This window comes from Rhincodon typus, chromosome 7 (assembly GCF_021869965.1).
Source record: "Rhincodon typus isolate 14 chromosome 7, sRhiTyp1.1, whole genome shotgun sequence".
In the NCBI taxonomy this organism is placed as follows: Eukaryota; Metazoa; Chordata; class Chondrichthyes; order Orectolobiformes; family Rhincodontidae; genus Rhincodon; species Rhincodon typus.
The window spans coordinates 54,268,647-54,284,771 of NC_063338.1; the positions used below are offsets into that span (position 1 = coordinate 54,268,647).

General features: G+C 40.3%; 1 protein-coding gene across 10 annotated transcripts in view; it reads right to left on the minus strand.

Annotated features, from left to right (window-relative positions):
* baz2ba (bromodomain adjacent to zinc finger domain, 2Ba) overlaps window positions 1–16,125 on the minus strand; it is a 312,926-nt gene that overhangs the window by 145,924 nt on the left and 150,877 nt on the right. For all 10 annotated transcript variants that reach the window (XM_048598962.1, XM_048598970.1, XM_048598966.1 and 7 more), the window contains 2 exons: window positions 14,047–14,190; window positions 6,954–7,145 (listed from right to left, as the gene is read on the minus strand). In XM_048598962.1, coding sequence (XP_048454919.1) covers window positions 6,954–7,145; window positions 14,047–14,188 — 334 coding nt within the window. In that variant the 5' untranslated portion in view covers window positions 14,189–14,190. Of the gene's footprint in view, window positions 1–6,953; window positions 7,146–14,046; window positions 14,191–16,125 lie in introns of those variants that run through there.

Consider the following 16,125-nt stretch of genomic DNA (forward strand, 5'->3'; position numbering starts at 1 on the left):
GTCGCGAACCATTTCAACTCCCCCTCCCATTCCTCAGACGACATGTCCATCCTGGGCCTCCTGCAGTGCCACAACGATGCCACCCGAAGGTTGCAGGAACAGCAACTCATATTCCGCTTGGGAACCCTGCAGCCCAATGGTATCAATGTGGATTTCACAAGTTTCAAAATCTCCCCTCCCCCCACCGCATCCCAAAACCAGTCCAACTCGTCCCTGCCTCCCTAACCTGTTCTTCCTCCCACCTATCCCCTCCTCCCACCCCAAGCCGCACCTCCATCTCCTACCGACCAACCTCATCCCGCCCCCTTGACCTGTCCGTCCTCCCTGGACTGACCTATCCCCTTCCTAACTCCCTACCTACACTCACCTTTCCTGGCCCCATCCCCGCCTCTTCGACCTGTTTGTTTCCTCTCCACCTATCCTCTCCTCTATCCCTCTTCTATCCGCCTCCCACTCTCTCCCTATTTATTTCAAAACCCCCTTCCCCTCCCCCTTTTCTGATGAAGGGTCTAGGCCCGAAACGTCAGCCTCTCTGTTCCTATGATGCTGCTTGGCCTGCTGTGTTCAAACTGAAACAAGATTTTTTTTGAATGAGTGCAATAACTTGGATTGTCAAATGCACAAGATTTAATTTTCTCTATATAACCTGAATTGTATTTAATGAATTGTAAACTATTTATTCAAGGTTTTCTTTGATTGTATATTTTTTTTAATCAGGGGATTTAGAATCTTGTCAGTACAGGAATCTGACTCCAACTTGGCTAATTGTAACCAGCATACTTTGCAAGTAAATAAAGGGTGACTTGGTGACAGGATACCGGCTTCTGTGCAGTTATTTCAGTAACCAATTGATGAGGGCAAGGCGATGCTGTCAACATAGGCTTTAGTAAAGCCTTTGAAAGGTTCTGCATGGTTAGACTGATCAATAAGGTTACATCACAAGGGACAAGAGAGCTTCCAAATTGGATACAAAACTGGCTTGAATGTAGGAGGCAGAGGGTGACAGGTAGGAGTCACACAGGTGGTGGAGGGTTCTTTTTCAGACTACAGCAGTGTTTTGCAGGGATCAATGCTGAATTCACTTTTGTTTGTCATTTATATAAGCAATACGGATGAGAATTTAGGAGGCATGGTCAGTAAGTTTGCGGATGACACCAAAAGTGAAGGTGGTTATCTAAAATTACAAAGAGATCTTGATCAATGGGGCTAATGGGCTGAGGAGTGGCAGACGGTGTTTAATTTGGATAAATGCAGGGTATTGCATTTTGGTAAAACAAACAAGAGCAAGACTTATACAGCCATGGTTGGGCCCTGGGTAGTGTTGTCGAACAGAAAGACGTAGGGGTTCAGGTACACAGTTCTTTGAAAGTTGTGTCACAGGTAGACAGGGTGTCAAGAAGGCATTCAGCATGCTAGCATTCATTGCTCAGACCACTGAGTACAGGAGGTGGGACGTCATATTGAGGTTGCAAAGGATGTTGATGAGGCCACTTTTGGAGTACTGTGTAAGGTTTTGGTCACCCTGCTATAGAAAAGATATTATTAAATTAGAGACGGTTCAGAAAAGATTTACCAGGATGTTCCTGGCACTAAAGGGTTTGAGTTTTAAGGACAGACTGGATAAGCTAGGACTTTTTCCACTGGAGCATAGGAAGTTGACATTATAGAGGTTTATAAAAGCACGAAGTAAACAGATAAGGTGAAAAACAAAGGTCTTTTCCTTAAAGTGTGAGAGTTCAAAACTAGGTGGAGTATTTTTAAGGTGAGAGGAGAACAATTTAAAAGGGACCTGAGGGTCAAATTTTTCACACAGAGCGTGCTTCATATGTGGAATGAACTGCCAGAGGAAGTGGTTGATGCAGGTACAATTACACTTTCAAAAGACACCTGGAGAGGTACATGAATGGGAAAGGCTTAGAAGGATATGGGCCAAATGCAGACAAGTGAGACTCTACTTTGGGAAATTTTGTTGGCATGGACGAGTTAGACTGAAGGGTCTGTTTCCATGCTGCATGACTCTATTGGCATCATGAAGCTAATGAGGAGTCACTTGCTTAACTGCTGTGATGAAAGTGTATCCATGATGCAATTAAAGGAGGAAATTGTAGGGTTTCAAGCTAGAATTTATGAAAGAATGACAACATATTTCTTTGTCAGAATAATGAGAGACGTGGAGTGGTGTTCCATGCACTTGCTACCATTTTCCTTCCAGGCAGCATAGTTCATTGTTTTGGAAGGTGCTTTTGAAGAAATCCACGCAAATTGCAATTCACACCGCGGTTACTGAGTTCCAGTCTGGAGATTAGGATACCGATCAAATCAGCTGTCCTCTCATTAAAGCAAATCAGACATTTGTCATATTTTGGAATTAAAAACAGAACACAGGTTACAAGCAGATGAGATAATTAGAGCTGTCCACACAATTTTGCTAATATCAGGATCAAAAGAAATTGCTGTTTCCACTTTTTTGGAAAAGGAACTGAATTACACAAGGAAAAACATGGTCTCTGAAATTACACATTTTGAAGTTCATACAGGCATGTAAACATCAGTTTGTCTTTTATCACCCCCTATAAACATTCTCCTGATTTTTCCTAAAGACGGCTTTAGTTTTGAAAAGCCAACTCAAAGATTTAATTCCAATCAAAATTTGACACTGATTTCTGAGTAATTTTGAGGGCAAATAGCCAGTAGCTGAAGAAAAAAAATCTTAGTCACAAACTGCTGACTGAATAATTTGTACATATCCAGGAAAATTACAGACACTGCACAATCTAAATTCAATTCAGTGTTGCAGCTTCAGATAAACAGATTTACTTCAGGCTCAGGCTTTTTGGAGATAGAGTTTCAACTAATATGTAACTGAAAGACACTAAATCAAACAAAATTGATGCGGTTAATCATGTTATTGTGAAACACATGCTAAATATTTTACAATACATTTAACATCTTATAGTTGAGCTTTAGAAATTTGAAACACCAGACAGAAAACAATTTCACAAACTATAGTGAGGGAAACTGCATGAATCCTGTGATTAAACCACACATCATTGTGTTTTGAGATTCTTCAAGCCTCTGAGTCAGTTGTGCAAGTGGACGTGAGTCATGCACTCAATCTGATTTGCAAGTACCAATGCAAATAATATAATGTACGACGAGAGTACATAAACAATGGACTGTGGTGACTCACTAGGTGCAGAGATATAACGGAGGGATAGGATCTCACTAGAAGGAAAGGTCACTATTATGTCTGCAGAGGAGTTACCTTGACTCCCAACGGTCCAGGCAACGATAGGCAACTCTTGAGACAGATCAAGAAAATTCTAGGTGCACTGGGAGCCTGTCAAGGGGCTGTGAACAATGTAGCGGCTATTGGAGGAGGCCAGCTCAAATTAATCTGATGAGCTAAATCAAAAAATCCAAACAACTACAAATGCTGGAAATCAGAAACAGAAACAGAAATTACTGGAGAAATTCAGGTCCAGCAGCCTTTGTGGAGAGAAAGCAGAATTAACATTTTGGGTCCAGTGACGTTCCAGTTCTAAAGAAGGGTCACTGGACCTGAAATGTTAACTCTGTTTTCTATTCACAGATGCTGCCAGGCCTGCTGAGATTTTCTAGCAATTTCTGTTTTAACCTGCGGGGTCTTGAGCACGGCATCAACCATTGTGTTCAATATGGATGAAGTAGTCATTCAATTAACAACAAAGTGCTACATCACAATGGAGCCTCTGCTGACAACTTCTACGGTAAAACAGATCATTGTGATCAAAGTTCTCATATGGCTGCCACGCCATCTAGCTGATGGCATAAAACTAAGACAGACTATTCCAGCCTGCAACTGAGCCCTCTCGGCTCAGATTTACTCAAGGTCATCCATCACAATCATCTGACGTGTCCTTAATGGCAGCTTAGCAGTTATACATGTTAAGCTGTAGCAACTTGGGAATCACCTAGTAGGAGCACTAGGATAGGGAATGGTGCACAAGAAACAGATACTGAGGGCTGCTGCAAGACCAAGTCTCAATACTTTGCTTAAGTTGCAAGACATAGATGTAATGAATTTTATTAGCATCATAGAGACGTACAGCAAAAAAACAGACGCTTTGGTCCAACTTGTCCATGCCGGCTCGATGACCTAGATTAATCCAGTCCCATTTGTCAGCATTTGGCCCATATCCCTCTAAACCCTTCCTATTCATGTACCCATCCAGATGACTTTTAAATGCTGTAATTGTACCAGCCTCCACCACTTCCTCTGACAGTTCATTTCATACACACACAACCTTCTGTTTGAAGAGGTTGCTCCTTACGTCCCTTTTAAATCTTTCCCCTCTCACCTTAAATGCCCCTCATGATTTTTCAAACTTCTATAAAGTCACCCCCCAGCCTCCAACGCTCCCAGGAAAATAGCCCCAGTTTATTCAGCCTCTCCCTATAGTTCAAACCCTCCAGCCCTGGCAACATCCTTGCAAATCTCTTCCGAACCCTTTCAGCTTTCATAACAACTTTCCTGTGATTTTACCCTGGATTTTATGTTGCGCTTAGTGACTCAGGATCACAGGAGGTCATTCAGTGTATTGCAACTGTCAAATCATTGAAAGAGCTATCCAATTAGCCATAATTTCTTGCACTTCAGCCACAGTCTCTTGTGATGACGCTGTCACTTTTAAAAGGTTATTTTGTCCTTGGTTTTTTTGACGAGAGGTTGTAAAGGCAGAGATATCGAAGAGTCTAAGGAGTAACAGTTTAACAATGGAAGGGGAGTGGCTAGTTCTCCCAGTTCAGGTTTTAAGCTGTAGCAGTCGCAAGGTGTTTTGGGTATCAGAAGTGTTGCAAGCTTCAGTAAAGGATTCCTCTGACTTTCTCTGGAATCTCTTTCTGGATGTTGTTCCCTCCTGCCTGTAAGAATTTGTGTGTGAATGTACCTTTTGGTACAGAGTGTGTTAATGGGATGTTACTACATTGGAACAGTTAATTAGTTGAGTTGCTGTATCAGGTCAGTTAGGTTTTCCGATTGTTAAGTTACTCTAAATTCTGCTTTCTTTTGTTCGTGTTTCAACTGCAGTGTTTAAATAAATTGTTTTGCTTAAAGCTGAGTGGTTTCACTAGTTACATCACACCTGGAACACTCACTTCACTTCTGCCTTTAAAATAAGAAAAAATTAGGGTCTAGGCTACCTTCTTAAAGTATTTTGAGGGGGTCTGGTCTGGTCCATAACACTCTGCAAAATTCTCCTTTGCAAATGCATCCTCAAATCCTTTTCATTCATTCATCCCCTTGTCCTTCAGCACCTAAGGTGACACAGGGAGATCACCAGTGTCTGCAGCCAAACAATTTCAGGCAGCCTAAAAAAGCACAGCACTAAGAAAAGCTCTGTTTAGACTAAGTAAATCTTTCAAAGTGATAAAACACACCGAGAAAAGGTGAATAATTGACAGTTAACAGCAAAATGACAAACTAGGAACTAATGTCCAAAAACTGGGATTTCCAGTATGTATCTAATTTATCTAATAATAGGGGACATGCATTTAAGGTGAGAGGGGGAAAATTTTTTTCACACAGAGTGTGGTAGGAGTCTGGAATGCACAGCCGGGGTGGTGATGGAGGCAGATAAGATGGGCACGTTTAAGAGACTTTTAGATAAACAAACGAATATGCAAGGAATGGAGGGATATGGACCAAGGGCAAGCAGAGGGGCTTAGTTTAATTTGGTGTCATGTTTGGCATAACATGGGGCAAAGGGCCCATTGCTGTGTTGTACAGTTCTATGTTCTATCACTGGTGTAAATGCTGTACAGGAACAAAAACAAAAGTTGCTGGAAAAGCTCAGCAGGTCTGGCAGCATCTGTGAAGTAAAAAACAGTGTTAATGTTTCGGGTCCAGTGACCCTTCCTCAGAACTCTGAGGAAGGGTCACTGGACATGAAACATTAACTCTGTTTGCTTCGCAGATGCTGCCAGACCTGCTGAGCTTTTCCAGCAACTTTGTTTTTGTTCCTGATTTACAGCATCCGCAGTTCTTTCAGATTTAAATGCTGTACAATCTGATTTGGTACTTTGTGAATTCAGCATATGGTAAGTGAAGCATGGGACATTTGGAAATAGATTGAACACAAAGTCATAGAGATCCACAGCATAGAAAAAGGCCCTTGGTCCATCAAGGCTGCATCGATCACAAACAACCACCTAACTACTACAATCCCATTTTCCAGCACTTGGCCAATAGTCTTGTATGGCTTGGCAAAGTCAGTGCAAATCGAAATGTTTCTTAAAATGTTATGGCAGTTTCTGCCTCTACAACCTTTGTGTTAGTGAGTTCCAGGTTCCCAACACCCACTAAGTGAAAAAGGTTTTCTTCACAACTCCTCTAAACTTTCTGTCCTTTTCTAAAATCTATCTCCCCTCCTCACCACCAAACCACCAGCGTGAGCACCACCGCACCACCACACCCCCCCCACCTCGTCACCAATCCCTCCATCATACTTTTATATATCTCAACCGTGTCCCCTCTTCATCTCGAAGGAAAACAACCCATCTGTCCAATCTCTCTTCATAGTTGAAACTCTGTAGCCCAGGCAACATCCTGGTAATCTCCAGTGCTATCAAATCTCTCCTGTAATGTGGATTCAAGAACTGCATACAATACACTCGCTGTGGCCTAATCAACGTTCTGTACAGTTCCAGCAGAAGTGCAGGACAACAATCTAAGTAGATTAATAAACCTTTCAAACCATTGTTAATATGCACTCCTTCAGCCAGTGAATGAACTTTAAATAATTTTATGAGTAGCATATTTCATCCACTAAGTAAGTCACTCCTGTCCACTAGATTAGAATTTCAGCAGACCAGTTAGCACCTAAATACCGGCACAGCACAAATGAATTCTGGTAAACCTTTTCACACTATGACTGCCATTAATGAAAATAAAATAATTAAAAACTTCTAAGTACCTGGAAAAGATGACAGCTGTGTATGTCCCACTAAGGCTGTTGATGCACCAATTGTTCCCAGGCCACCGAACTCCGAACGCCCTGAGCTTGTAGTGTGCAGTCCAAAGGCTGCGTGGTTAACCATTGGGAAGGCACTCGATACTCCAGACAAATTAAAAGGCTGATCTCCAGCAGCTGCTCTAAACATTTGCCCTGAAATTAAAAAGGTAAACGCTACTGATTATTTTATTGTATTTGTGAGCGAACAAAGCAGTTTGAAAAAATCCAATACTGACAACATGCATACAAGTTCCTAACTTGTCACTGATTATGTTTCAAAAATTTTCTATAATAGATATGGCAATCTGTAACTGTGCAGACTCAACCACCTAATCATAACATCCTGAACATTTTATTATTCATGTTCCTATAGCACTTGCAATTAAGTAACAAACAGGACATCTGAAAATAACAAGCAATTTGAATCAACAGTACAATGAAAACTTTACATGAACATTTTAATCAAAAACACATTCTACATATTTGGTTGACAGCATTTTTTATACATGTTTATTTGCTGGGGGAATCATGTTTAACCAACCAGTTAAGACTGTGGGGGACTGGATCAAATAACAGGAGACCATTAATAAAAATGTGTAGATAATTGGCACAGTTAAATGAGACATCACATATTTTTATAGGTTGTACGTAGATGACATTGATCGATGCACTGAAAGACAAAGGAATGAAAAACAAGACCAAAGACTCAAAAGATGGAGGGTCAGTTTGAGCCGAGAGAAGATGATGGTATAAAGATTGTGTGAGAAGATCTGAAAAAAGTGAGCAGTTTCAAATACTTAGAGTCGGGTTTGAATATGAAAACTAAGGAATGAACTACCTCTGGTTGAACTAGTTGGAAGAACTGCAAAGGAGTGCTGTGTATCAAAAAAGTATCACTGAAACTGAAAAGAATCTAAGACAGCTGAGAGACCAGCCTTGTTAAATAGTGCGGGAATGTGGTAATTGCAAGAAAAGAGAAACAGCTACCGGATATTATTAAGATACAGATGAGACAAACGTATGGTATGACAAGAAAATACAATATCAGATATCTGGGATGCACCTGAGAAGAAATTAAAATGATATGCTCATCCATTGCAGATGGGAGACATATAGTAAGACAAGTCACAGGGCCTGGGACTCCCAGAAAGGAGGAGGAAAAGGCCAAAGGGATGTTGAACCTTTTCTGCCATTCAGTATGATCATGGTTGATCTTGGGATTCAAAGTTACCTTCCTGCCTGTTTCACAATCCCTTAATTCCCTGAGATCCTGATGTCTACTACAGCATCCAAAACCCTCTAGGTTGAGCATTCCATAGTTTATCAAAAGAAGTAATTTCTTCTCACCTTAATTTTGAATGATAAGCCCTTTAATCCCCAACTGCACCATATTTAGATTTCTCAATTCGTGGACAAAATCTTTCAGTATCTATCAAGCTGCTTCAAAATATTGCATTTTTTAAAAAAATTCACCCTTGGAACGTGGGCTTCACTATAGCTGGGTCAGCATTCTCCCCACCTCTGGTTGCTTTTGAGGAGGTGATAGACAGCTGTTTTCTTCAACTGATGCAGTCTATTTGGCATAGGTATGCCCACACTGCCATAAGGAGTCAATGTACCACACCCAATGTGAACACATTCTTTCATAAATGCTTCGTCCAAAACTATATACAGTAAGCTTATCAAAACACTGCATAATTTTAGCAAGACTTGTTTATCCCAGAATAAATCCCTTGAAATAAAGTCAATATGCCATTTGCCTTCCTAATTGCTTATTGCAATGTACATGCACACTGGCATTGTGTTTCTTGTACAAGCAGACCTTTGAATATCAACATTTACACGCTTCACATTTTTCAAAGACATTCTGCTGTGCTACTCTTGCAACCAAAATTAATAATGTCACTCTTCCCTAGATTACACTTCATCTGCGATCTTGTTGCCCCCTCAGTTATCCTGTCCATATCTCTGCGGCCTGTCTTTCTCTCTATTTACCTTTCCAACTAGTTTTGCATCATCAGCATTCTTAGATACCTTTAATGTTTTATCATCCAAGTCATAATATAGATTGTAAACACCTGACCTAATGATCTATGAGCTACCTTTCAATGCCTGCCAATTTGAAAACATCCCAGTTATGTTCATTCTCTGCTTCCTGACTGTTAAACAATTCTCTATCCATGCAAAATATTTTATTCCCAACTCCATGAGCCCTTATGTGGCTTATTAGTCACTTGTTTGGCACTTATCAAATGCCTTTTTGAAACTCAGGTACATTACATCGACTGACTTCTCTTTGCCAACATTACTAGTTACAATGTCAAAGCTCTTAAAAGCTGGCAGTGTTTGCTGACAGGCAAACCTACGGGCAACTGATCTGGAAACGCGCATGTACACAATCCCAAACACAATAAGGCATCACATAGAATTTACATGTGACATCATACACAAATGTCACACTGCACATACACAGGATGTTGCACGTACTTTTGAAATGTGGTTCAGCAATAGGAACTGAGGATGCTGGACAGGATGGAATGGGGAAGGTCTAAGAATTGGGTTGAGGGAGTACACCCCCGAGTGGCCTAGCAGGCCCTCTTGCACATCTTGTTCCCACAGCTGTCTCCGGCCTGGGTCCAGACCTCATCTTTCCAGAGTCCTGACCTTCCCTGAAGCCATTTGAATGCGCACATGCGATGGTGTCAGCGAATGCAGCAAAAACCTTGCTGACTTGTCCTGATCATACAATGCTCTTATATGTGCATTGTTTTAAGACTTCTTCGATAATAGATTCCAACACTTTCCCAACAACTGATATTTCGCTAACTGGCCTGCAGTTCATTGCTTTTTAAAGAGTGAGGGAGAAAAAAAACATTGCTGCATTTGCTAACTTCCAATCTGGAAGGAAGCAGTGGTAAAAGGGTTGAACTCAGTGGAATCAGATGACGACTAGCTGGCTGACAGGAGGAGGTGGGGAAGATAGATCAGTATTATGGTAACCCCAATTAAATATGAGAAGCCATAAAACAAAAAGGAACTAATGCATTTTGGTACAAAGTGTAGGGCAACAACTAAGACTTCAAAGCACAGGTTTAATCAGGATACAGGGGGGAATAAAGCTCAGAATACAGATACAGCAATCAATAATTAGCTGCGCTGCAAAGCAAAGTTATAAAAAATAACCAAGTCCTCAGTTTTATTTCTAGGAGCATAAAATTAAAAATCAGGTACGTTATGCTAAATCTGTATTGAACTATGGTCAGGCAACACCAACTGGAGTGGGTACAAAGGAGACCTGCAAGCATGATACAAGAAATATGCTGGTTCAAGCTAAAAATTCAAGAGATGTGTCTCTACCCAAAAAATAGTGAGAAGTGCTACAACTGGCCATATTTGAGGCAAATAGTAAACGAGGTGTGTAAATGAGTGCATTCAACCCTGTATAAAAACATACAAATTAGAAGTAGGCCATTCAGTCCCTTAAGTCTGCTCCAACTTTCAATAAGATCATGGCTGATCTGATTACAACCTCAGGTGTGCACTGCCATCTGCCTCTGATAATCTTTCACCCCTTTGCTTAACAAGAATCTACCGATCTATCTATTATCTATCTCTGCCTTAAAAATATTTAAGTATTTTGCTTCCACATCACTTTCAGGAAGTGTTTCCAAAAACTCAACCATCAACAAAAGAAAATTATCTCTGTTTTAAATGGGTGTCCCTGATTTTTAACCAGTGAGACAGAGCTCTATGTTCTCTTATACTAGAAGACATCTTCCTCAGATCTACCCAGTCAAGAAGATGCATCCTCTCACACCTATCCTAACAGGAGCCCTCAGTATCACAGAAGTCTTATGATACAGAAAGAGGCTATTTCAGTCCTTCACGCCTGCATCAGCTTTTCAAGCTGGCTCTTCAAAAGTGTCAATCTGCTGATTTTCCCTATGCCTATGCACATTACTTTTATCCAAATAATTATCCAATGCCCTTATATATTTCAATGAACTCAGTTCTTTCTCTTGTAAACTCCTGCAGATACAAAGCTAGCCTGTCTAACCTTTCAACCTAAGACAATCCAGCTCTTAGTACAGTATATCTTCACTGAATTGCCTTCAATGCATTTACATTCTTCATTAAATTAGATGACCAGGGCTGTGAATACTACTCGAGCAGCAATTTCACTAGAGTTCTGTTTAACTGAAGCATAACTTCCCTACATTTTAGATACTTTCTAATCGACTCTTTCAGAGATGTCATTACACAGCTCTGTGGCAGATGGGGCTTGAATTCAGGCCTCCTGACCCATAGACCATTCAGCCCCTCAGGCCTGCTCCAACATTCACCAAGACCATGGCTGATCCAACGTTCCTCACGGTCCACCTTCCTGCCCTTTCCCTGTAATCCTTGATTCCCCGACTGATCAAGAACCTGTCTATCCCAGCCTTAAATAAATACAAGGACTCTGCCCTAACATCTCCATGTGGCATGTTGCTCCAAAGACTTTCAACCCCCTGAGAATAAGTTCCTCTTCCTCTAGTCTTAAACTGGGACCATTTACTCTGAGACTACGCCCTCTGGTCCTACCACTGGAACACGACTGCTTTTCCACAAGAGCCCTTAAACAGCTGAACAGTGGCCACCAACTTCTGCTCTTAATCAACCTGCTCATGTTATGACACATTTCCATGGCAGGTGAGACTTGAATCCCAACTCCTTGACCCAAAGGCAGGTATACTGTCATTCTGTCACAACAGCCCTTCCCTAAATTTGCATTCAATTCTCCTTGTTATAAATAATATTCCATTAGTTTCCCTAATTACTTGCTGCACCTCCATATTAACCTTCTGTAATTCATGAAATTATCTGGTGATTGTGATTTTCCTGATATTCTCCCTCCTATTTATTATTCTTTCTATTCTTATATCTTGAAGACAGATGCAAAATTCTGGTTTAATTCATCTGCCATTTCCTTATTTTCCATTATTAATCCCCTTGTCTTTCTTGGCATAGGACCAACACTCACCTCGCTCACGCTCTTAACATTTACAGAAATTCTCACTGCCTGTAAGACAGCCATCTCCCTCTACATCTCAGAGCTCTGAAATCTCTCACCATTTAGGTAACATGCTTCTTTATTTTTCCTGTGAAATTGGACAGTTTCGCATTTTTCCACATTATACTTCATTTGACACATCTTTTCTCATTCACTTAACATTATCTCTATCTTTTTACAATCTCCTTGGGTCCACTTCATAGCTTACTTTCGCAACTATTTTTGTGTCATCAGAACATTGACAAACATACCTTCTGTCCCTTCCTTCTAGTAATCTATATAAATTGCAAATAGTTGAGGCCCCAGCAGTATTCTATGTTGCACACCACCCATTGCACTTCAACAATCTGAAAAATAGCATTTATACCTCCTAACTGCTTCCTGTTAAATCAGCCAATCATAAATCCATATCAATATAGTATTCTCTTACACCATGAGTTTTTATTTTCCAAAATAACCTTTAATGGGACAATTTATTAAATGCCTTCTGGAAATTTAAGTACAGTACATTCACCAGGTTATCTTTATGCACAGCATGTTACCTCCTCAAAAATCTCTTATCAATTGATTTCCCTTTCACAAAACTGTGTGGACTTTTCCTGCTTACCCTGCCATGCTATAAAACCTGTAATAATGTCCTAACATTTCCCTATGACAGATATTCAAGATAACTGTCCTGTAATCTCCTGCTTTCTGTCTCCCTTTTTGAATTAAGGATTTACATTTGGTGGCTTCTAATCTAGGACTCCTCAGATCAAAGGAGTTTTGGAAAATTAAAAACGATGCATGAATTGTCTCACTAGCCACTTCTTCGAAGACCCTAGGATGAAATCAATCAGGAGCCAGGCACATGTCAGCCTGCAACTCCAAAAAAAAAACTCAATACTACTTCTCTGATGATTGTGGTTTTCCTGAATTCCTGCCCCTTTTTATTTCCTAATTTATCTTTCATTTTGGGATGTTAATTATATCCTCTATAATGAAGACAAATGCAAAATACTGATTTAATTCATCTGCTATTTCGTTATTAGTCCCCAGTAACACTTGGTACAGGACCAATACTCACTTTTCATTGACTCTTCAAATATTTACAGACACTCACTGTTTTTACATTTCTTACTCTAACTTTTCCTCTTTATTAATTTTTGGTTTTCTTTGCTGTTTTTCATATTCTTGTCTAATCTTCTGACCTGCCACCTATCTTTGCACAATAATATGCTTTTTCTTTTGGTTTGATGGTATCTTTAACATTTTTGGTTATCCATGGATGATGGGTCTGCCCTTTGGAATTTTTTCTTCATCATTAGAATGCATCTATTTTGCGTATGCTACAATATACCCTTATATTGTCTACAACAGTATTTCTATTGATTGATCCTTTAATTTAACTTGCTAATTGACTTTGATCAAATCCAAATTCAAAACATGCAGAAAGCTGAGAAAGAAAAGAGTGGGGAAAAAGTAAAGTTGCAATTGGAAGATCACAGATTCCCCAGTGTGTCAGGCACTGATAGGGTGTGAATTGCAATGTATATATCTTCCAGCACTTCGAACAATAGCTGCGGTGCATGGAGAAATATGGTCTCAATCAAGGGAGCAGTAACTTACCCGTTCCCCAGTCCCCTAATTTGGCAGGCACAAACCCCACATCTTGCCTCTTGGTGGGTGCCAATGCAAAAAACCAGATGGATCAGGATACCATGTCCATGATGGAACTGGGTTGCAAGAATGGTCATGAACTAGGAAACTCGACGAACAGAAAATTCCATTGGCAGAGCTCTAAAGATAGATATGTTTCCAGATGAGAGTGAAGGAAAAGGAATGTCTGAGGAGATATATATAATCCCAGGTTATTGGTTCACTCAGTTTACTGCACGTGTAATTACCACTTTTTAAAAAAAAAGGACATCTGATGCAAGTCACTCAAATGTCCCTATACAGGTTTAGCTGTCAGTCTGCATTTCACCAATTAGCTTAATTGAAGCAGAATACTCTCCTTACCACAGGTTGACAGTGTGGAGCCAAATCCTGCAGCTCCCGCTGAAAGGCTACCCTTGGTAGCAGCTGATGCTGTAGCAGTGGACGATGCTGATGATGTAGAAGGGGCGGAGGAATTGGATGCCAGCCACTCCCCAGACTCCATATCTAAAAAGGGAATCAAACATTATCAAAAATGAAAGCAACAAAAAAAAGCGTGCAGACCTCCAACTCAGTTACGACTGACGTCCACCATTGTTTTCTAATAAAATTGTTTCCAAAACCTATGTCAATTACATTCAGGAAAATAAGAGCATCAAAAGGTATCTTTCTAGTACAATTTTATACGACCAATAGAGAATTTAGGCCTTTCTTATTTAAGGACGAAGTGAGTTCTGATGATATAAAATTTATTTCTCAGAAGGGTGCATGCCCCTTCCCTCCAAATAAATTTTGATTCATTACTCAACTTTCCAGTGCCTTAAGGTTTACCATGGTACAGGATTTGAACTCAAACAGAACCGAGCATCATTCCACAATAAATCACTTCTGATGTCAAATGTTGAATTACAATAAGTTGAATGCCTCCATATATTTTAGCCATTTCAGATTCACAAAATACATGCAGCTACAACAGGACCTTCATGCAACAGCAACCCCTTGTATCCAAGCATGCATTCATCAATATTTGACAACACTAGATAAAACTGGGTCTCTGTGACCAACTGTCACTTTGTGCAGGTCAACCAACCATTCTATTCGGGTCAGTCCTGCTCTTCCCATGTCTTGAGCTATCTGCATCTGGAATTCTCAACAATATGGGATATTTATCTTTGCACATAAGTATTACGCAATTGCGCATTGCACGGTCCACTTGACGGCTAGTTCCAATGTTCATAGAGATTCACCCCATCCAGCAGTGAATACCACTGCTCCTTCTACCCATATTTAAGATTTTCAGCCATGATGAAGTGCCAGAGAAATGTTTAGCCAGCAGACTGTCACTCTGTCCACAGAAACAATTTGTTTCAAATGACATGAAACTTTGGTAACAAGGATGGGATCACTGATTTCCTCAGCTAAAGAAATTTGGATTGAATACATTTCTTGCTAATTGAGGAACTGAAGTATTGAGAAAAGGGCTCAAAACCTAGTCAAAAAATGTTGAGTTTTACTCATAGGTGGTTCAACTGAGAAAGCTATGTCTGAAGGAATTATTGGTCGACTGGGGCAATGCTACTGTGACCAAAAATATTTTGATGTTCGCATGGTACCGCCAGAGATATTTCTCACTGTGAACAATACTGTCAAAGTCCTGATAAACCAACTGTCATTTCGGTAGTGTGGGAAAGGAAAAGGGTGAACTTTTGACTGAAACAGGCCTAGAAGTGCACGAGGTGCTCAAGAATTTACTCGGCCCAGCAAAGCAAAAAGACACACCATTATTTGAGATCTTGATTAAGCTAGAGCAGCACTACAACCCAAAGCCTTTGGAGATCGCAGTAAGCTATGTTTTAGAATGAGGAATCAATTGCTTAATGAGAACAGAGAGAGAGTTAATTATGGCCTTGAAAAAGCTGATTATTCAGTGTAATTTTGAAAAGTTTCAAGAGAAAGCGTTGCCGGACAGATTTAATTGTGTTTTAAAAAGTGAGCACATCAGCAGAAAATTAATATTATTGTCAAAGCTGACTTTTAAACTAGCTTACCAAACAGCAATGGCTATGGACACGGGAAAATGTGCCTCAAGAGATGCTCAAGTTGACAACCAGCATCTGAAGTAATTAAGGTTGCTTTTCAGACTGGAGGCCTGTGACCAGCAGTGTGCCATAAAGATCAGTGCTGGGTCCACTGCTTTTTGTCATTCATTAAATGATTTAGATGCGAACATAAAACGTATTGTTAGTAAGTTTGCAGATGACACCAAAATTGGAGGTATAGTGGACAGCAAAGAAGGTCACCTCAGAGTATAACGGGACTTTGATCAGATGGGCGAATGGGGGCCGAGGAGTGGCTGATGGAGTTTAGATAAATGTGAGGTGCTGCATTTTGAAAAGGCTAATCAGGGCAGGACTTACACATTTAATGGTAAAGTTCTGGGGA